Genomic DNA, 22,300 nt, shown 5'->3' with positions numbered 1-22,300 from the left:
GTGCTGATTAAACATGACCACAATAGCCCCTTGGATTAATTGCTAAGCACTGATACTAGCTAACGCTAACAGTAATCATGACTCTTGAATAACAACAAAACTGAAAGGAGCCAACCACTGTAATGGATGATTTACTAAGGTTAACTAGAGGTTAAAAAAATAGGTGTCAACAGGTAGAAGTGTGAAAAGTCAAAAAGAGAGAAAGCAAACTCTTTTTATGAATTCAAATCACAGTGCTAAACTAAGCTAGCTTTAACTGGTTTAGTAATTAAACATTAGTCTGGTGTTTAACTTTTGTTTTAATGTACATTTTTTTCTGAAACATAAAAACTTCAGTTTTTAGTTAAAAGTGTTTTGCTTTTGGACCCACAGGTGAACCCTAAGGACCTGGACTCAAAATACGCCTACATTCAGGTGACTCATGTGACACCCTATCTAGATGACAAGGAAGTAGAGGACAGGAAGACCGACTTTGAGAAGAGCCACAACATCCGGCGCTTTGTGTTTGAGACACCATTCACGGTTTCGGGGAAAAAGCAGGGAGGAGTGGAGGAACAGTGTAAACGGCGCACTGTTCTTACCAGTAGGTCCTACACTCATAATGGTGTTTGTTACATGACACATTTTATGTTTCTCTTTCATATTGTGGTAAGTTAGACTGTGCACAACGTTAGCTAATCCTGCTGGTTTTCTGACTTGGAACAGAAACATTGGTCAATTGAATGTGATGCCACTTCCAGTTGTTAGGTTGTGTTGGTTAGGGTTAGACTCACCGGTAGCCTGCTTATGAAAGTTGTCATGGAGACATCACTGACTGACATGAAGCTTTACCTGCCTTGAACCTTCCCACCCAGCCACCCACTGTTTCCCGTATGTGAAGAAGCGTATAGCAGTCATGTACCAACACCAGACTGACATGAGCCCCATTGAGGTAGCCATAGATGAGATGAGCTCCAAGGTGGCTGAGCTGAGACAGCTGTGCTCCGCCTCCGAGGTGGACATGATTCGACTGCAGCTCAAACTTCAGGGCAGCATCAGTGTGCAGGTATGTTAAACACATCAGCCGAATGGCGCTGTGTTAAAGACTGTCAATGGTTTGACCTCAGGTGTTTTCCAGGTGAACGCTGGTCCCCTCGCATACGCCAGAGCCTTCCTGGATGACAGCAGTGCCAAGAAATATCCAGATAACAAGGTCAAGCAGCTGAAAGAGGTCTTCAGGTAGGGATGACAAAGTGATGACTTGCTATTCATAGTTTTCATAGGCCTGATCCCAATACTCACACTTTGTTGTATGGTCTCCAGCGAAGTGCACTTAAAGGAAGTGCGCAGTAAGGCTTTGAGTGTGTATTACACAAGTGTGCAAATAATTGCCGAATTGGGACAGGGAGCATTGCGTTATCAACGTAACGTATGCCGATCGCTGTTTGTACTACTTTAAAAAAAAATCTTTATTAATAACTTTCAGCAGTTTCTTGACTAAAAGTACATTCATTGCTGTTCACATTAAATCTTAGTCTAAAACATTCAGAGCATGAATAAAGATCATTAATCGTCTTAAAAGAAACTCTTCATTTGAAAATACATATTTTCAAAAAAGGACAATTGAACCTTTGCTCCATCTTATTCTCAAAATTCCCACACAACATTGGATTGTGGATAATACCCTTTGCCGAAGTCTGCATTAATGCAGACATGGGTGAAGTGCCAAGCAAGGGTGCAAAATGGGCGTGGTCATCTTCTGCACTTGAGAATCAGGACACCTTATGCACTCGCACCCCTTGACTGAAATGCGTAATTGAAGGGCACAAAGGTGGAAGTGTGAGTATTGGGATTGGGCCTTAGATGTAGGCCACTTCTTCTACTATATTGGACATGCAGCCTGTTGATCAGTTAGAGCACTGCTGCCACCTAGTTACTGGAGGGTTAAAATTGCTTTAAAATATTGTCCTGCCCTCCCTAGGCAGTTTGTGGACGCCTGTGGTCAGGCCCTAGGGGTGAATGAACGTCTGATTAAAGAAGACCAACAGGAGTATCATGATGAGATGAAGGCCAACTATAGGGACATGATCAGAGAGCTGTCAGACATCATGCACGAACAAGTAGGAACACCAGAACACGTCATAAGTATGTTACTGTTGTATTGTGACATTTACTAACCACAAGTCCTTGTCCTGCTATCTTTGTGCTGCCTGAGCAGATTGGATGGTAATGTTGTACCTAGATACATTAATATGTATAGTTGGGAATGGTCTAACAGAATATTTGATTGAAGGATTACTTTGAGTAACGCGCTCTGGTAAATCCACTGAGGTGAACTTCATATTGTTTCCAGATCAGTCCAATGGAAGAAGGTGCCAGGACAGCTCTGTCTGACTCGATGGGTATCTTCAACGCCATCAGCGGCACTCCGGGCTCCAACCCACCAGGCTCCACCCTCTGAGAGGGATGCCTGACTCCAGACTCAGACCCCCTCCACCACAAATGACTGGTTAAACTGTGATGCATTTGAAAAACTTAACCAAATGCAACCATTCTGTAAGAGTTGAACTTTTTCTGTTCTGATTGTGTCACCAGCTGCAACAGTCAACATTACATTTGTTGGACACTGTTCTTGTTTCCTATGGAGACTTCATTTTATGCTGTTAAATCATTTATCTTTGTGTAACGTTGGTTTCACCCTTTGTAAACGAAGAGAAACACACAATAGGCTTGTGTCCTTATAAACACAATAGTGTCTGACGTCCAACGCTGCCATTGGTACCATCCAGGACCTGAGACTGAGACCTGAGCTTCAGGATATCCATCCAGTCAAGGTCTGCAGTTGTTCTTGGTCAATTTCTATTTAATTTTTTTAAAGAAATTATTTCTCTATGATAGGCCAGTGGACCTTGCCTAAAGCCAAGTGGAGGACCAGATTATTTTTGAACTATTTTATAAAAAATGTGTGCAATATTTTGTGAAGTGACCAAGGCCTCCTGCTGGACAGAATATTGCCAAAGATTTTAGGAACAGTCCATCATGTTCTCCCTCTGTCTGTCCTGTTGAAGCCTTTTTATTAGCTGTCAGGTCAAATAAAAGCAAAAACGTCTTTACCCTGTCTCTTCCCTTAAAAGCAAACTTTTTGTTAAAAGTCTTATTAACATTAAACTTGGGGTTTATCGTTGCTCTCTTTGATGTAACATGTTGATGGGATGTTGAGAACACGCAAGTGCAAAGTTACGGTTGAGAAGGAGAGAAGCTGCAGCCCTCTGGATCCTAAAGATGTAAACATTTCTGGATCAGAGTTGAGCAGCTGATCAGGAGGTGTTGAATAGTAAGAAAGTAAGTTATGTATATAGCACTCACCAGAATCACTAAGTGCTTCACATAGATCAAAAACAAAACAAATCACAAGGTCAAAATCATAATGATCTTAAATAATTTCAAATCAGGAAAACAAAGTCATGAAATTATTAAATGATCATAAATATTAGAAAAACAAATAAGATGATTATAAACTCGACTTAAAAAAGAAGAAAACACAAGATATAGCTAAAAGCAGCTCTAAATAAGAGGGTCTTCAGCTGTTTTTTTTAAAGGTTTCCAGACTCAACACGTAAGAATAAAGGAAGTTCATTCCAAAGTCAAGATGCAGTCTGGAAAGAGCGATCACCTCAACTTTTATATACACAGGAACTAGTTTCACAGTTTCTGAGTCTGATCTAAATGCTAAATGATATTTGTATAGTGATTCCAGGATTCTACAACCCTCCAAGGTGCTTCATAACTCAATCATCAGCTACAATGTAGCCACAGCTGCCCTGAGGCACACTGATGGAAGCAAGGCTGTCAAACACCGGTCCCTCCGACAGCCACCAGCAGGCAAGGTGGGTTAAGTATCTTACCCAAGGACATGACGGTAGCCGGCATCGAACCTGCAACAGTCCGATTTCTGGACAACCCATTCTACCTCCTGTGCTACTGCTGTCCTGATATGGTTGACCTGGGTGGTGGAGTTCAGCGTATCTGGGGTGACCATATATTTTGATTTCCAAAAAAAGAGGACAATTAATCTGCCTGGAGACACGCCCCACTGACAAGGAAATTGTTCCAGCCCTCACAGCGCCGGCCAGTCTGATGGCTGGCCAATTACAGCGCTTTATCAATTAAGTGGGCAGGATGTTACTGCGCCTGAGTGAAACAAAGATGGCAACGGCTCGTTTTAAATGGTTTTGGCATCAACTTTGGACATTTTAGACTTGGGCTTTTCTTTGAGTCAAGAGCAGATATAGGTACTTAAGTCCTTTCGGTAGAAAGAGGATAAATTTGTGTCTTCAACAGTTGGATTGCCCCGTTCACTAACATCCATAGAGATGAGTATATCACATTGTTCGTTGTCCAATAGCATGTGGAGACAGTTTAAAAGACAACCATATATTCTGCCCTACGAATGGGATCAGACCAGACTACATAGTCACATCTATGACTTGCTAGGATAGATTTGTTTAGCTATAAGCTATAATATTCTTAATTTACAAATAATGGCTGGAATTATTTATCGAGATATCAAATGAATCTTAAATGAACAAACTTTTCAACTATATTCAAGTTTTTTTAGAGGTAGCCTAGCTGTAGTTGACTTTATAGTTCTGGCTGAGAGTTTAGTTTTTATAGGAAGTAAGTCACATTGTCATAAGCAGTAATCAGGGACCCATCATAAGGCCACAAGTGGCACAGATGATGTGGGCCCAAAAACCCAGGTGAAGCCCACCTTCCGTCTTCTAGGTATGCCCACATGAGGGCACCATGGAACGCCTGGATAAAATTAACTGTAACCAAGCCCCCACAATGCGGGTCTGAAATTGACAACTGCAGAAGTAAAAAAAAAAAAAAAAAAAAAAAAAAATATATATATATATATATATATATATATATATATATATAGAAAAAAAATATATATACATATATGTATATATATGTATACATATATGTACACACACACACACACACACACACACACACACACACACACACATGACCGTAACCCAGCTGGAATGGGTCCTGTCCCAGTGAGTCATCGTCATAATGGCTGGAAGCTTGGATCAGGTTTGACCGCCTAATAGATACAAAGATGCTAAAGGAAAGCAGTCCTGCTCACAAATGTGAAATAAAAAATAAATAAATACTGAGCAGGAAACTTATTTACGAAACCCATGTAGTGCGTAATTACGCTCCGCCCACTCAGCGCGCACCGCACCATATATTTATGTCGATGACCGCACCGCTCAGTCTGCGCGGAGGACCGCTATGAAATGCGCTGAAATCCCAAGACGGAGACTTACCCAACTCACGCTGACAGGAAAACCGACTCACATTGAATTCTAATGAGATTAAAATAAAAGTGAAGCGAACTTCTAGCAACAATGGGCCTTCATGGCTACAAGTAAGAGTAAGTCAACAACTTTATCGTGTAGAGTTAGCTTTGTTAGCTCAGAGACAAGCCTTTGTTCACCTGCTGGATGTGAGTTTAATAGATACCTATACCTTTGGCCTTAGATGAACTTTTCATAGTTTAGCAAGAGTTAGTGTAAAAATGAGCCAGGTTGCTTATGATTTCTCTCTCATTTAGCTGATAATTTAATAAAGCTAACAACCACATTGCTAGCGTTGGTTAGCGAGGGTGTTTAGTAGCTAACTCAAATAAGCTAACAGTATGACGGGGCTGTACTGTTAACGTTTTTAGCTTATAGCACTGGTACTACAAGGGTTATAGGTTTTGTAGCACAGAACATAAACTTGTAGCACCAGCATAAAAAATATGTTGCAATCTCTAAAAGTCAAATGTAGTTTTTATAATTCTTGCCTTTAAAGTTGCAAGGTGTGAAAAAGGTGACAACGCCTCGCCCGAACAACGCCCTTGCATGGTGCAGATTCGCATCGTTTGTGTTCTGTAGTGACCTTCACTGATATTTACATTTTTTTAATTGCAACAATAATCTATAGGAATAATTAAAACAAATCATAAATGTGTCATACATGTTTGAAAAAATGCAAACCTTTTTTTTTACCACGAGGTTCATACAAAATTATAAGGGGTCATCATGGGATCATTGGGAATTACGAGAAAAATTCACAGAACACCTAACATGAAAACATCTGAAAATATTCTAGAATACTATAATTATTCTTAAGAGATTATTTTTATGGGCTATGAGTGCTCCTGTTCTGAAGAGTTGGTTTTGATCAAATAGAAACAGCTGAAGCTGTAGGGAAGTTCAACTTTATCTCAGTTGTTTGCTTTAATAATTTAATAAACCACTATTCATCCATTTTCTGAACCCGCTTGTCCACGTAAGGTCGCGGGGGGCTGGTGCCTATCTCCAGCGGTCAGTGGGCAATTAGGTGGGGTACACCCTGGACAGAGTGCCAGTCCATCGCAGGGCAACACAGAGACATACAGGACAAACAATAATGCAAACACACAAACTCACAGCTAAGGACTAGGGATGCTCCGATCCGATCACGTGATCGGAAATCGGGCCCGATCACGTGACTTTTAAAAGATCGGAATCAGGTGTTAAAGATCGGATTTAACCTTATAAAACAACAAGCATGACATTTTTAATCAATCTTGAGTTTCAAATTGAATAACAATGGCTTAATTTTGTACCAAGTTTCACTTCCTCAATAACGACATGACACCATACGGCAGCTGTAATGCCGCACGTTTTAAAGTGGACCGTGGAATTCAGGTAGCAGTTAGCTAGCAGGTTAATGCTCGTCTCGCTCCAGGAGAGCAAAAAATGTCAGCGGTTTGGAATCATTTTAAACTGGAGACCGAAGGCTGTCCAACAGCCACTTGCAACATTTGCAAACTGAGTGTTTCACGTGGTGGAAAAGACAGAGCTGCTTTTAACACCACGAACCTCCAGCTCAATATTCCGAGTTCACCGCGGCAACGCAGATCAAAACATGGAGCCAGCCGACACTGGAAGCTATGCTGAAAAACAAAGAAAAACTTCCTAAGGATAGCGACAAGGCCAAGAACATCACAGCCAAGATAGCTGAATTTATTGCACTAGATGACCAGCCACTGTCTGTGGTTTCAAACGTAGGATTTCGCCGTCTCATGGAGCACCTGGAGCCACGGTACGAGTTACCTTCTCGAAGCTACTTTACAGACACAGCTCTGCCCAGCATTCACAACAAGCTACGTGACCACCTGTTAGTCATGTTATCAAAGGTGTCTGCTTTTGGGTTTACCACAGACATATGGAGTTCGTCTGTTTGTCCATTGTCACTGATCAGCTTCACTGCACAATGGATCGACTCGAGTTTCAATTTACAACGTGCTATGTTAAATGTGCAACATTTTCGCGGATCTCACACAGCAGAGCATGTGAAACAGGCTATCGAAGAGATGCTGAACAGTTGGGGAATTGAAAAGGAACGTGTCCATGTAATTGTGCGTGACAATGCGCGAAATATGAAGAGAGCCATGGAGGATTTGGCAGTACCGAGCTTGGGCTGTGTTGCACACACGCTTCAACTTGTTGTGAACGAGGGTCTGCTCGCTCAGCGCAGCGTCACAGACACAATGGCTAATGCCAGGAAGATAATAGGCCATTTCAAACATTCTCCTTTGGCCTATTCACGCCTGGAAGATATCCAGATTTCTCTGAAGATGACCGTGAAGCGCCTGCAGCAAGATGTGCATGTTAGATGGAACAGCAGCCTCTATATGCTACAGAGCATTCTGGAGCAAAAGCGAGCGCTCAGCATCTATACAGCTGACCACAACCTCCCTGCTACACTAACATCTAGTCAGTGGACCCTGATGGAGAATACAGCTGAAGTGTTAGTTCCCTTGGAAGAACTGACTAGGGAAGTGAGCAAGGAGACTGCAACTGCAGCGGATGTGATCTCTGCCATTTCAGGTTGGTTTTGTTTTATTTTCTACATTTTAATTAAAGAACACACAATGTTTTTTTTTATTCTAAATAAGTAATAAACTGTTATCCATCTATTAATTCTCTAAACAGCTCTCAGACGTGTCCTGTCTCGAGAGCAAACGACTGACCAGGGTGTTCGAACCATGAAAAGAACTCTCCTAGAGGCAGTGGAGACTCGCTTTGCTGAGGTAGAAAAGGAACCACTCTACAGCATCGCCACTTTAGTGGATCCAAGATACAAAGACAGGCAAGTAGAAATAATGTACATTTTTAATTTGATTCTAAGATAATAAATTTTCAAAATTGTAAGTCAGCCAATGTCTAATTATGTTTTTAAAATTTAGATTTAGCTCTGTTAATGATTAGAGAATTATTTACTATTACGTAAATATAACATTTCCTCAGCTGAACTGTTGTGTTATGCAGTGTCTTGCCTAACATTTTTAAAAAAAATTGTTACATTTATCTTGTAGATATTTCACAAAGTCAGACCATCTGAGGTTTGCTAAAGATTCCCTCATCCAGGAGTTGATGAAGATAGAGGAGAACAGGGTTGCCAGTAAAGAACCAGAGGCAGCAGAGCCTGTGAGCAAGGCACCTCGTCAAGGAGCAGGAAGCAGCCTTGGCAGCATCTTAGATGAGATCTTAGAAGAGCGTCAGCCAGAGGCCCAATCTGTGAGTAGCACATCAGCAGATGTCCAGGTACGGATCTACCTTTCGGAACAAACCATCCCTAGGAAAAGCAATCCTCTAGACTACTGGAAAACACATGCTACACAGTTCCCTTCACTGGCTGCTGTTGCAACCAAATTTCTCTGTGCCCCCTGCACCTCAGTGGACAGTGAGAGACTCTTTAGTGCAGTGTCAAACATTCTTGATGAGAATAGGAATCGGCTCTCCCCCGACAAGTTAGAGATGCTGATTTTCCTAAAAAAACATGCACTTTATTTGGGAGCCTTAGAGTAAAAGTTGAGCTCCATGTAGAGCACATGGAAGAGGTGAGTTACCTGTTCTTTGCAATTTGATGTTGATGTTTTATTCTTGAATGGTGTTAAGTTCGTACACCACTTTGATTAGGCATATATTTTGTTCGTTTTAATAAACTAGTCAGTCTAAAGGCCCAAGATGTATTTTATGTTGTTACCTGACTGAATTATGCAACTACCTCTTAGAGGTGGAGGTAAGCACTTTAATTTAACTTCTATTATTGTGTTGAGTTATTTTACAAACCTTTTCTACTTTTCTATAAAAACAAATTTGTTTACATATTGTTGCACCACTGATAAGCTACAAAGATATAATTTTGTTTACTTGGTTTGAAGTGCTGCTGCACTAACAAAATGTTTCTACTTTCTTATGGTATCATGTTGGATGCCGTCATATAAATAATAATAAAAAAACCTAACAGGTCAATTTGGGTGCAGTCTCCTTTTTTTCTTGCTATTTTATTGTATTGCTGAAGTATCGGATCGGGACTCGGTATCGGCAGATACTCAAAATCAAATGACTCGGAATCGGAAGCAAAAAAATGTGATCGGAACATCCCTACTAAGGACAATTTAGACAAACCAATCAACCTAGCAGTCATGTTTTTGGACTGTGCGAGGAAGCCGGAGTACCTGCAGAGAACCCATGCATGCACAGGTAGAACATGTAAACTCCATGCAGAAAGATTCCAGGCTGGGAAGTGAACCCAGGACCTTCTTGCTGTAGGAGTAACAGCTCTAACCACTATGCCACTGCGCAGCCCTAGTAAACCGCTATGAAGGGCAAAATTTGTTCTGTCTGTACTTTAGTGCCGCAGAAATGTTACAATATTATGAAATGATCTCATCTCTGGTTTTTACTTCAGCATTCTTAAATGCCCAGATTATTATATTGGGATGTCTTTTACGTGAGTAAGGCTGTCGCATGCTGCTGGTCATTTCTTACCCGAAAAAAAAAACCCATTTATCTTGCTATTATGACTTTTTAATGGTGTTAAATAATGTGTGTATGTTAAACTTCAAACTAATCTCTAGGGCTGCCATGATTTGTTGACTCGTCATGATGACGTTGACAAACAAAATTATTAATTTAATAGTCGACACATTGTTTTTTTTTTATAAACATTTTTTATCTCACCTGCTGCGGCACTTTCAGTGGTTGCTTCCTGCCTCTCTGCTGCTTAGCCGCCACTTTGCACCGAGGCGCATGCGCAGTAGTAGCCATCCAGCTCAGCCTTCATCACTGGAGAAAGAAAACATGACGAGTCAGCAACGTAGCTCAAAGGTTTGGGAGCATTACAGTAAGACAAAAGAAAGGCCCGTAGAATGCAAACATAGCAAAGTGAAACTCCTTTTACGAGAGCACATCAGCGATACACGAGCATCTTAAGAGGAAGCACGTCATGGCAGAGAACAAAGAGTCTCCTCAGTAAGTTTACCTCTTGTTAGCTGCTAACATCAACAGAGAGTTACTTGTATTCATAAGTGTAGCAACACCAGTAGCAGTGGCGATTTTATTACCTTTAGAACACGTTTGAATTAGGGCTGAAAGATTAATTGTATATGCAATTAAATTGAAATGTGACAAAGGAGATTTTCCAATCGCAAAGGCTGCGATTTGACTGGCATCGCAATGCTAATATACATAGAAGAACCCATAGGGATGTTAATGCTAATATCGCAGATTACATTCTTAAAAATTATGAATTGGGAACCTGCCAAATTATTACATTTGGAGTCTAATTAAAAATAAAAACTGCCATCAATCGAATAAGCACAGACAGGTATTTTAGTAAAGCTAGAAAACTGTAAGAGACTTCCACTCCAGAGTTTTCGCTAGCAGCTATGAACGTAACTGAACTACGGAAGCTCTACATGGACAAGATGTCGAAAACTAAACACAAAAGACTTCAATAAATGGGACACACTTCATTCTTGTTAATAAATTTTCACAGTTGATGCTAATACCTTTGCTCCTTCAAGGGATGTGGTCCTGGCTGCAAAGCATTGCACCTTCAAATACAAAATTTTGTCTTGTGCGTGTTTATGTGTATGTAGTAGTGCTGTGAAAAATAACACGTTAATTTAGTGAATTAATGTGAAATGTTAAATGCATAAAAAAATAAACATAATTAATACAGTTTTTTTAATTTTATGTAATCTGACACCTCAAACTCATGAGCAGCTCTGAAGGAGGGGGCAGCATTGCGCTATGCTGGTGTCTGACCTGCTGGAAATGATTAGAAGCAGCAGCAGCAGAAAAATAGAAGGAGAGGAAAAGCTTGCTAGCATGGACAATGCTGTTCATGGAGCGCTGTCTAGATCGGAACAAAGCAGAGCCCAAAATGGATATTGGACACTGTCCATTACAGTGGTGGTTGAAGAGAGAAGAAGCACATTCCAGACTGGCACCTGTTGCATGCAAGTACCTGTCAACCCCTGCAACCACAGTGCCTTGTGAGAGATTATTCTCACTCTCAGGTCACATCGTTGGTGCGCTCCAGGCAGCTGCGTCCAGTGCACGGTCCATTCTCTAAGTGGCACAACCAAAAAAACTATAATTAACCCGCGGTCATTCATGTCCGCACATATTCTCTACTTTCTGTCTTATTTGTGCCTGAAGTGCTCTGCTACTGTGGAGCTCATCACCTGTGCTGCAGTGATTTCACCTCACTGACGCAGCATCGAAACGCGCACTCAGCTTTGCGGTCAGGAGATTCCTTTGGTCTGCGCAAAAGTAACTGATGAGGTGAAAAAGTAAGAATCCAGGCAGCAGCTTTTCTGGAGAGTTTAGAGGAGATGCAGGAAGATGAGAGACAGTCAGGACAGGAAAATAGTTAAATAAAAACAAGATAACAAAACAAAGTGTTGAAAAGTAAAATGTAGGTAGATTTATCTCCACTACACATTTTTACCTGTATAAAACAAGAAGATACACATGTCATATTTATACATTTGATATAATTCAGATCACCTTCAAAACTCTGTCACACACCCAGGGTCATTTCAAGGCATTCTGTGGGTCAAGGTAAAACATAACACCCCCCACTATAACTGGGCTCCCCAGAAACCTCTGTGTAATCCAAACCCTGTCCAGTAGTGTTAGTTATACTGTGTTTGTAAAAGCCCCTCAGACATTATTGACATGTTCTAATAATATCAGATGAAAAACTAAATTATCAGACATGCTGATAGCCCTAATATGTTGACAAATAAACTTGTTGATATGATATGTAGATAAATATGTAGATACATAGACTTGTTTTTTTTTCCAATAAAGTTACATAGTTTTTTTTGCTTCCGTTAGTTGGAAAATATGAGAAAAGCCCCTTGAGAAAATAATCGTGAATTAAATCGCAATTGCAATATTGAAGAAAAAAATCGCAATTAGATTATTTTCCAAAATTGTCATGTATTTTTGCTCTAATTACAAATGCTAATGATTTATTTCATCCCACTACATTACAGTGTAAATAAAAGTGCTCCTCTTCAACGGACGAGTTTGTTACGTGCACACCTCAGCAAGCTAACGTCCTGACCGAGGCCATTGTGAGCATGTTGGTCACAAGACTCCTGTCCAAGCTGATCGATCAAGATTTCAAAGAGATGATCAAGCAGTTCAACCCAGGACACCATGACAGCTACCTACCAGACCGATCCCCCTCTTCATCACAATGATATGAAACAACCTTTAAGGTATGTGTGTCTTTGTCTGTGTGCGTGCATGTATGCGTCTTTGTATCTGTTTCTCTCTGGACACAAATAAATTAAACATTTGAATATAATTTTATGATAAAAAGGTTGCTGATTGAGAAATCAAGAAACTAATATTTTACAGCATAGTACATTTTCTTTGTGTTAAATCTTAACCATCTTTATTTGATATAACAGAATTATTAATTTGGTAAATAAACTAACTTATGTATATATTTTATATTTACGGTAACGCAGACCCTCAGAGCTATCAATGGTCCCCTGACCGCTAACATGTGGACCAACTGTGCTACCAAGGTGTACCTTGGTGTGTTCTGCCATTTCCTGAGTTAAGATAGGAAGATAATGTGCTTCAACCTTGCCGCCATGCCTCTTGTGAACACAAGTCATTTTTGTGTACAATTTATTTATTTTTGGTTTTAGATGCCTACCTACATTTTACCATTTATTTTGTTTTAATAGGTTACAAAGTTAATTAAAAGTAGTTTGAGAAGCTATCATCTTGTCTTTATTATTCGACTGATTAGATTTATATACAGTTGAAAACAATTGAAAATAGAAGCTAAAGATAGGTATATTAGAGCATCTTGGTGCAATAAGCTAAACTTTTATGAATGACACGATTAGTTGACTAATCAATCGTCAATAAAACTGGCGATTAATTGACCCCCCTCCCCCCGAAAACAAACTCTTTGGATCTATATGTTTCATGTGGATGCCATATTTACCATACCATACCATTTTATTTATACCCAAGCCCCCATAATTTGGGTCTGAAAATGAAGCCAATACGGAATGAGAAAAATTGCAGTTCCACCTAGGGCTGGGCGATATGACGATTTTAGACCGTTTTACGATCTACACATCTGACGGTCTGTCATTTTTGAGAGACCTTTTTATCACGATTCACAGCTCTGCTGTTGAATTTCTGCCTTTGAATGAAAAGGGAACTTACCTCAGGCAAATGACACGCCTTTGTTTGACCCTTAACCAATCAGAGTGAGTCATAGTAATATATTAGTGCCCCGCTTGTTTTCACCTGTGTGTGAACAAGCATGGCTTCGGCCGCGGCTGAGAGCGACAACGAGGTTTTCGTTCCGAAGAGGAACGCAGGGTTTCCTTAGCACGCAGCGCTAACAACTTAGCGACATGACATGTCTCAGAGAAAGTGTAAAAACACGTTGGACGCTTCTTCTGAAGCAGGAAAATAACACTGCTTCTTAAGCAGAGCACGACGTCGCCTCGGCTCGTTCACCCTCTGCTGAGCCGGACTGAGCTCGGTCACTGGGTCGTTGGAGCTGCCCCGTGACTGCCTGATGGAAAACCAGCGGGTTTCATCAGACTCGTAAAGTTTCTTGTTTTTGCTGGGGACCCCCTGCATTTTACCGCTCCCTCCTGCAGTCTTCCCCTATTACAATTTAAAATGATTCTGTAAATTCCGTGTATCAATAGAAACAATCTCTGCCTCTGCCAGCTGCAGTAAATGTAGTTTCCAAATAATAAATCTCCAAATAATTCATCTGTGTATCTCCTTTCATCCGCATTAGTGATATTCTCAGCACCAGAACAGTGAAGCAAAGAAAGATTCCTGAGTTTGTTAGTAATTTTATTTATTAGGTGCATCTAACCTGTTCTATTTTTCTCTGAAATGAGATCAAATCAGTGCTTCTATGGGTTGTCTCCAATCTGCACTGGAAATTTTTACTTTATTTAGAGACTTGTTGCAGAAAATATTCAGAATGCGCAGTTTTTTGCTACCACAAGCGATCTCTGGTCCAGCCGCACATCAGAGCCGTATTTGAGCTTAACTATCCACTACATGAGCAACTGGGAGCTACATAGTATTTTGAACAAGTTAATGTTTGCACAATACGTTTGCAATTGACATGTTTGCACTTTAAATATGTTTACGATTTTAATTTATGTTAAGTTACTTGAAAAACGAGAAAAACTGATTTTTGTAATTGTTTCTCTCAGGGCTTTTATCATCTCTGGTGTTAGTTTAAAATATAAGTGTGTTAGCACTGTGCTGATTATCCCTAATATGAATAAATGTTTATTTATTCAATGTTTCTCTTCTTTAATACGCAATAGAAGTTATGCTATTCATGGATAAAAAATCGTGATAAAATCGAAATCGTGATAAAATATTTGAAAAATCGTGATATTCTATTTTTGCCATATCGCCCAGCCCTAGTTCCACCCTCATCCGCATGGGGCTGGTGTCAGAAGCGAGCAAATCCTCATTGACTCCCATGTTAAAAATACCAATTTCACAGCAGAAATAAACATGTTTATAGCCTGGTTCCAAAACATGTTTTAGGTTTAATTGATCTAGTTTATACTCATGACAACTCTGAGGGGGGTGAATCTTCTGTCACTCTTCTGTTTAAGTGTATTAAATGCCTAAAATTCTGTATAATTAATCCGTGGAAAGGCCTCAGTAGCTCGGTCTGAGCCTCAGTCTAGCCTGAAAACTGTTCTGCGATTTTTAGTCTCTGAACTTAGACCAGTAGTTGTAACGTTTGTGTATTCTTTTTTGGATATTATCTGTGCAAATGTTGGACAAAATGACTGGCTGTGGTATTAATTGCACTAATAGAGCGTCCAAGGAGTCTCCACTTCATTTTTTTCGGTAAGTAAAATTATATTCATGTATTTTAGGTCACTGCCGCTTTTGCATTAGCTGAGCTTATCAAAGTAGCTAGCTAACTACCATTTTAACATGTACTGTTTAACCATGAAATTTAGATGTAATACGGTAAAATAATTAATAGGGTATATGTCGATGGGTAAAACCATGGTAAAACCCAGTGCATTTAACATAAAAATGGGTTGAAATATGACGGAGCTCTCTGAGGGAGACTTCTGTGTTCCATTCTTCCACTTAGTTCTCCCCAGCGGTCAGCCCGGCGCATCTCTGACCGCTTCGGCGCCTGTCTGCTGCGCGGACTGACCGCTTGTGGAGCTCTCGGACTCTGAGAGAGACCTGACCACAGAAATACTAAAGCTCGGAGAGTTGGTTGATAGTGCTTGATGTTAGTCTCCAGAAGTCTGTTTGCCATCAGATAAACTCACTAGTTTTTTTTTTTTTTTTTGCATATTTGTAAAATAGTGGTGGTGGGGAGCGACTAAATAACTAATTTGTCCACAAAGAGCCGCGACCGGGTGCCCTGTTCTCATGGGAACTAGTGCAGTTTAATTAAATGGAAATTAGTTAATAAAATTGATTATTAAAAGGTTCATATCCTCTCCAATAAGGTGATAGACTCAAGTGTTTGGTTTTATATTGTTTTTTATAAAGTATGCATTTTGTATTACTCTTTATCCTAATTTTAGACTTTTTACTACAGGCCATGATAAGCTATTAAGTATTTTAAACCCATATGCTTAAGTAGTTCTTTGTATGAAGTTTTCCTCTAGGTCATCCAGAGAGGCTTGACCTTTGGGTAAGCAACCAAAGAAGAGAGTGCTGGACTCCCAATTCACACTCCCGCTTGTGCAGTGAACACTTTGAGAGTCATCACTTCACCACGGACTCCAGGGTACAAACACATTATTTCATATTTTGGTTAAGATTGAAAAAAATTGAAGCATTAGCTGTATAATATACAGATGTTACATTGCTGTGTAACAAAAACAAAAATTCCCTCTCCCTTGAACGAGAGCCCTGCGCGGGACCGTTTTCTTCATCCCGCTCCGGCCCTCTCCCGCTGAATTTTTGACCATTATCGCCCACAACCGCAACGTGTGTGTTACACTCCTGCCCGCACCCGCAGTGTGCATGTCTACTCCCGCCCCCAACCGCAAAACTCAGAGAAATTATTACCTCACAATGAAAGAGATGTATTGAGTTTGTGTCCTCTCTGGTCCTGGAGAAAACATGTCATTTTATAGGCTATACCAGGGGTCGGCAAGTTGCGGCTCTTCCATCCATCTGATGCGGCTCTCTGTGCTTGTAAAATAATGAATGGATATTTAAATAAAATGCTTTATATTTTACTGAATTAATTATGTCAATTCTAAATGTAAATATTGTCTGCGTAAACCTGAACAGTTCCAACCCAGTCTTACTGTGAGACTGTGTTGACGGGTCACGCTTTTGTGTAACCCCTGCTTTCCACAGGAGCCGTCAGCAGCACGTTACTGCAGCAGCACGTCTTGCTCACGTAAACTGCTGCTTGGCCCTTCCCACGAGACGCGAAGCAGCAGGGGAGCAGCTGTCACCGACTGAGCACGAAGTCACACGAGTGACTTCGTCAGTAAACACAACAACAAGCAGGAGAAAACTACAACATGGCTCCAAAAGGTTTGTGTTTTATATTCTGTCCGTTTTATAATTGCCAATACGGACCTGAAAAACAAAGGAGACCGCTAGCTAGGTGATAACTTCTCACGGGGCCGCACATTTAGTAACTTTTTTTAAAAGTAAAGCAACCAGAAGGCAGTACGTTTCTTTATTCTGAAAATCTCGGGAGCTTCTCTCCATTTCTGCGTCCGATTTCCTGTCTTTCCTTGCCCAAAAATGTCGAACTTGACTCGTTTCAGAGGCGTCGAGCGTAGAAAATAGAACAGGCGCGTAATGCTGCTCCTGAGAAGCGGCCGACTCGCGCTGCTGAAGGCTCCAGTGGAAAAGGTTCTGTTGACCACAGCGGTTCCTATCAGCAGCTATGACGTGCTGCTGCAGTAACGTGCTGCTGACGGCTCCTGTGGAAAGCAGGGGTAATAGGCGCTTTCTGAACTGAAGAGGATGTGAGATTCTGGGCTTTTACTCAGACGGCTCATGGATGCGTCGCCACATTGGAGACAGGAACAAGCACTATTCAGCCAAAGTTTCATAATCAGGGAAAATTTTCTAAGTGACAAGTCTCTCTGAGAGACAGAGTTTGGAAAACACTCGCTTCAGTGGGAGGAACCTTCCTGCATAGTTCTGGTTCTGCGACGAGCTCCAAACCCCTCCTCACATCTTCAGCTCGCTGTGCACATATGCGCTGACAGTGAGCTGTGCTGAGCAGTGTCCAGCTCAGATGTTCAGATGGGAATCTTTTCTTGGGTGATTTAGCTACATCTGCGATGTGCGTATCAAATAAAATGTCAGTTCGTCTGCATGCGTCAGGGTAATTCTTTCTATTCTTTCTCAGTCAAAATAAACGGTCAAATGCGGGAACTATCCAGTCAACACAACACAAGCCCTGCTTTGAACTGTTTTGTTTTCTTGTGAAAATTGTTGGAAAGAGATAAAATTTTACTTGATTACTACCAGAGCACTGCGCTGTTATCTCCGTGACTGTAAATGAGGGAAAAACAAATTGATCAGATCCTGCACGTCTTTTAACACATTGGTCAGGATTGACGCACTCTGTTTTCATTTAGTTTTTAACCCTTTAACGCCGATGTGTCACCAGGATCACCGGTGACGCCTCGGCGCATGTGATTTCAAATTACTCCTCGCTACTTAGGGATGCACCGATGGATCGGCATTTGATCCCAATCGGCCGATAGCGCCCCTATCGGTTTTTATTAGAGTTTTCAAAATAGATCAAAGCAGACCGATCAGGTAGGGTTGTCACGGTAACCAGTGTAGCAGTAAACCCCGGTGAAAAAAAAGTTGACAATAATAATAACCGTCTTGTTTAAAAAAAAATCTCGGGGGATTACCGTGGCTGCGGTGTAGGCGTAGTGACCCTTACCAGCCACCGTATCATCTGCTGACGTTGCCGGCGGCACATGCACGCTTTGTTGTTTACAACCAAAACTTTCTTGAAGCTAAAGCTGAAATAATGGCCAAAGGAGGAGACGGCAGCGCTCAAAGAAGACAAAGTCGGAAGTACGGGCATCTTTTGGATATTTGAAGAATGCAGAGGGACAGTTGATAGAAGACGGCTATCCTGTTTGCAGCACGTGCAGAAAAAGTGTCTGTGAAAGGCAGCAACGCTTCAAATCTCATGACACATCTGCATGACCGTCACCCACAACTCTACAGTCAACGCACGGCAAGCTAACGTTAGCGTTTTAGCTAAAATGCGTGATCCGAGGATTTGGGTTGAGGGAGAATGCAACGAGTCGCTATATAAAGCAGCCGCAGCGCAGCTACCTGCATATAAACCGTGTCACGGACACCCCCATATTGAAATGATGCTATGCATTACGGGGCTCCCAGGGGCAGATAAGAGTTGGTCTCTCTCAGAGAATAATTATGAGTTTAACAATGATTACTGCCCGATGACATTTTCCCACATCTGCAAAGCTCACTGGAAGGACACAAACCGAGGACAATATTTTTCTGATATAGGGTTTATTACGTAAGGGTAAAATAAGTATCTAATTAGAAGGCTGCTTGAATACTGAGTATCATCTGATCTAATATTCTTTAATTGATGACATCAAACAGACAAAATAAGAAGTTATGGGCAAATATTGCTATTTTAAAGACTAAAGGGAAAAAATGTAAACAAATAAACAACATCATTACAAAATAACACATTTTAGGCAAAATTTAGACACAAATTGAGGACAATATTTCCTGACATACAGGGTTTATCTAATTGTGTGAAAATGTAACACGTTTAAAAAAAATACCGCGATAACACAGAAAACCGTGGTAACTTTGGTCACAATAACCGTGAGGTTAAATTTTCACACCTTGACAACCCTAATACAGACCATTTTAGATTACGTTACATTTACTTTATTCCCAGATTATGTAGTTTGTAGCACTCATTATAATGTTGTAGAAAATTTCTGGCCAATCCACTTGATCGGTATCGGTGATCAGCATTCTTTGATATCGGTATCGATGATCGGCAGCAAAAAACTTGATCAGTGCATCCCTATCGCTACTTAAACTATAACATTTAAAAAAAAACACAAAGGAGCTACTGTGTGGTGCTTAAAGGGTTAATGAAATCAAGGCCGTTTCATATTCTATTCTCCTCTGTAATCAGGCAGTCATTGAGGTCGCTTTTCTAAGAGAGACCTGAATGAGAAATATTAACACAATCGGAGAAACTCCTCCAAATGTCTGATTTGCCTTGCTTTGGTTTTTGTGTCATAAAGACCTTGTTTCAGCTTCTTTTCAACCTCAGTTGCGGACCCCATCATACTCATCCTGATCCCGCACTGTTTATTTTAGTCGACCGTTCCCGCCCGCAGCAAAATTCACACCGCCCGCCCCCGCAAGATTTGTGTTGGGTCCCGCGTGACCCAATCCCGATGCAGCCCTCTACCTTGAACTGTCTGTGACTGAGGCTGTTTAGATGGGGAAACAATCATGTTATCAATTTCCATATAACTCTATGGATATTTATTCTGATAAACAAATAAAAAAAATTGTCAGTCTTTAATATGTAACTTTATGTATTGGGATTAATGAAAAATATTCATTTTAAACTAAAGAGTTAGGCATTTAAGGAGAAATTAACAAAATAATCCAACATTCTACTGGTGTCAAGTAAATTAAACTGTAATTAAAATGTATGTTTTCAAAGTTTGGATTCTGGATAAAATCTAACAACAAATGCTTTATAAATAGCAAACACTCTCAACATGGCTTTTACACACACACACACCACACACACACACACACATGCATGCATGCACGCAAGCATGCGCACGCACACACACACACAGTGCTCTGGTGTACCAGTGGGTTTTTGAGATACAGAAATTGACCTTGTCTGATGTGTGTGTATATGTGAATCTCTTTTATTATTTTATTTTAGGAGAGACTTTGCCTGAAGAGCACAGCTGTACCTACAATCTTCTCTTCCTTTAAGGTCAAAAAACATCTTCCAAGAAGGAAAGTACAGGTAAGTAGGAGTGACAAGGTACGTGACAACCCCATTGGTTTTGTAAATAGTTTTGAGAAGGTTGCAGATGTAAATGTAGGGGAAGACAGTGCCATGAAAGTTGCTGTTGATCTGAGCAATATAATGATGTGTGAAGACTCACCTCAAGAGGTCTTTGTTACTCAAAATGTAACACATGTTGACATATTTTTATTTCTATTATACTATAATACTGTTTTTCCATATTTACTTTTTTTATACAAAATATCAGAATTCTGACTTTAATCTCAGAACTCAGACTTTTTTCTCAGAATTCTGTCATTTTGTCCCTCAAATTCTGACTAATCTCAGAACTCTGACTTTTTGTATGAACAAATAAATAACTTCAGTCGGAGAATCAAGGATTAGGGTTAGACACGCTCTTCACTCGTTGCCAGTGATAAAAGGGTATCTGATGTTCTTACTTTGCTGGAGGTTACACTCCCAGGGATGTTTGACCCTAATGACCATCTGTTGATAAGGTCTTACTTGAACACAAAAATAATACTTGCTTACAATCATTTAGTTTGATACTGCCCCCTATTGCCAGGGAAACTACACACTGTCACTTTAATGACTATAAAAGCGGATTAGGGCCACTGAAATGAAAGAAAGGTATTCTCAGAATTCTGACTTTTTCTTCTCATGATTATTATAGTAAGGATTCTGAGATTGTAATCAGAATTCTGAGACAAAAATCTGAATTCACTCAGTCCTTGTTAGTATAGTGGTGGTTATCCCCGTCTGTCACGCGGGAGACCGTGGTTCAATTCCCCGACAGGGAGTAGCACTTTTTTTCCATATTTACTTTTTATACAAAATATTAGAATTCTGACTTTAATCTCAGAACTCAGACTTTTTTCTCAGAATTCTGGCTTTTTGTCCCTCAAATTCTGACTAATCTCAGAACTCTGACTTTTTGTATAACAAAAACCAAACTAAAAGCAGTATTACTCCCTGTCGGAGAATCAAGGGTTAGAGTTAGGGTTAGGGTTAGACACCCTCTTCACTCGTTGCCAGTGATAAAAGGGTGTCTGATGTTCTTGTTATTTTGCTTGAGGTTACACTCCCAGGGATGTTTGACCCTAATGGCCAGCTGTTGGTATGGTCTTACTTGAACACAAAAATAATGCTTGCTTATAATCATTTAGTTTGGTACTGCCCACTATCTCCAGGAAAACTACACACTGCCACGTTAATGACTATGGAAGCGGATTAGGGCCACTGAAATGAAAGAAAAGTATTCTCAGAATTCAGACTTTTTCTTCTCAGGCTTATTATAGTTAGGATTCTGAGATTGAAGTCAGAATTCTGAGATGAAAAATCTGAATTCTGACCATATGGCACTCAGTCCTCGTTAGTATAGTGGTGAGTATCCCCGCCTGTCACGCGGGAGACCGGGGTTCAATTCCCCGACGGGGAGTATTACTGTTTTTCCATATTTACTTTTTATACAAAATATTAGAATTCTGACTTTAATCTCAGAACTCAGACTTTTTTCTCAGAACTCTGGCTTTTTGTCCCTCAAATTCTGACTAATCTCAGAACTCTGACTTTTTGTATAAAAAAAAAAACCAAACTAAAAGCAGTATTACTCCCTGTCGGAGAATCAAGGGTTAGAGTTAGGGTTAGGGTTAGACACCCTCTTCACTCGTTGCCAGTGATAAAAGGGTGTCTGATGTTCTTGTTATTCTGCTGGAGGTTACACTCCCAGGGATGTTTGACCCTAATGACCAGCTGTTGGTATGGTCTTACTTGAACACAAAAACAATACTTGCTTATAATCATTTAGTTTGGTACTGCCCCCTATCTCCAGGGAAACTACACACTGCCACGTTAATGA

At 40.4% G+C, this 22,300-nt stretch overlaps 2 protein-coding genes and 1 non-coding gene across 6 annotated transcripts in view; all 3 read left to right on the top strand.

Annotated features, from left to right (window-relative positions):
- Positions 1-2,652, top strand: part of LOC107377074 (dedicator of cytokinesis protein 9) — a 76,820-nt gene extending 74,168 nt beyond the window's left edge. For all 4 annotated transcript variants that reach the window (XM_054747511.2, XM_015946487.3, XM_054747510.2 and 1 more), the window contains exons 48-52: positions 373-583; positions 855-1,045; positions 1,118-1,218; positions 1,961-2,099; positions 2,333-2,652. In XM_054747511.2, coding sequence (XP_054603486.1) covers positions 373-583; positions 855-1,045; positions 1,118-1,218; positions 1,961-2,099; positions 2,333-2,440 — 750 coding nt within the window. In that variant the 3' untranslated portion in view covers positions 2,441-2,652. The remainder of the gene's footprint in view (positions 1-372; positions 584-854; positions 1,046-1,117; positions 1,219-1,960; positions 2,100-2,332) is intronic.
- A 2,357-nt stretch (positions 2,653-5,009) lies between these two features.
- Positions 5,010-22,300, top strand: part of LOC129165140 (uncharacterized) — an 83,612-nt gene continuing 66,321 nt past the window's right edge. The window contains exons 1-4 of the mRNA XM_070547937.1: positions 5,010-5,428; positions 12,386-16,176; positions 16,758-16,940; positions 20,353-20,439. The gene's annotated coding sequence lies outside the window, so the exon portion shown is untranslated. The remainder of the gene's footprint in view (positions 5,429-12,385; positions 16,177-16,757; positions 16,941-20,352; positions 20,440-22,300) is intronic.
- Positions 21,809-21,880, top strand: trnad-guc (transfer RNA aspartic acid (anticodon GUC)). The gene has a single exon. It is a non-coding gene; the product is annotated as a tRNA-Asp (tRNA).

This window comes from Nothobranchius furzeri, chromosome 2 (genome assembly GCF_043380555.1).
Source record: "Nothobranchius furzeri strain GRZ-AD chromosome 2, NfurGRZ-RIMD1, whole genome shotgun sequence".
NCBI lineage: Eukaryota > Metazoa > Chordata > Actinopteri > Cyprinodontiformes > Nothobranchiidae > Nothobranchius > Nothobranchius furzeri.
The sequence above is the reverse complement of the archived record's forward strand: the minus strand, read 5'-3'. Positions and strand labels throughout refer to the sequence as shown.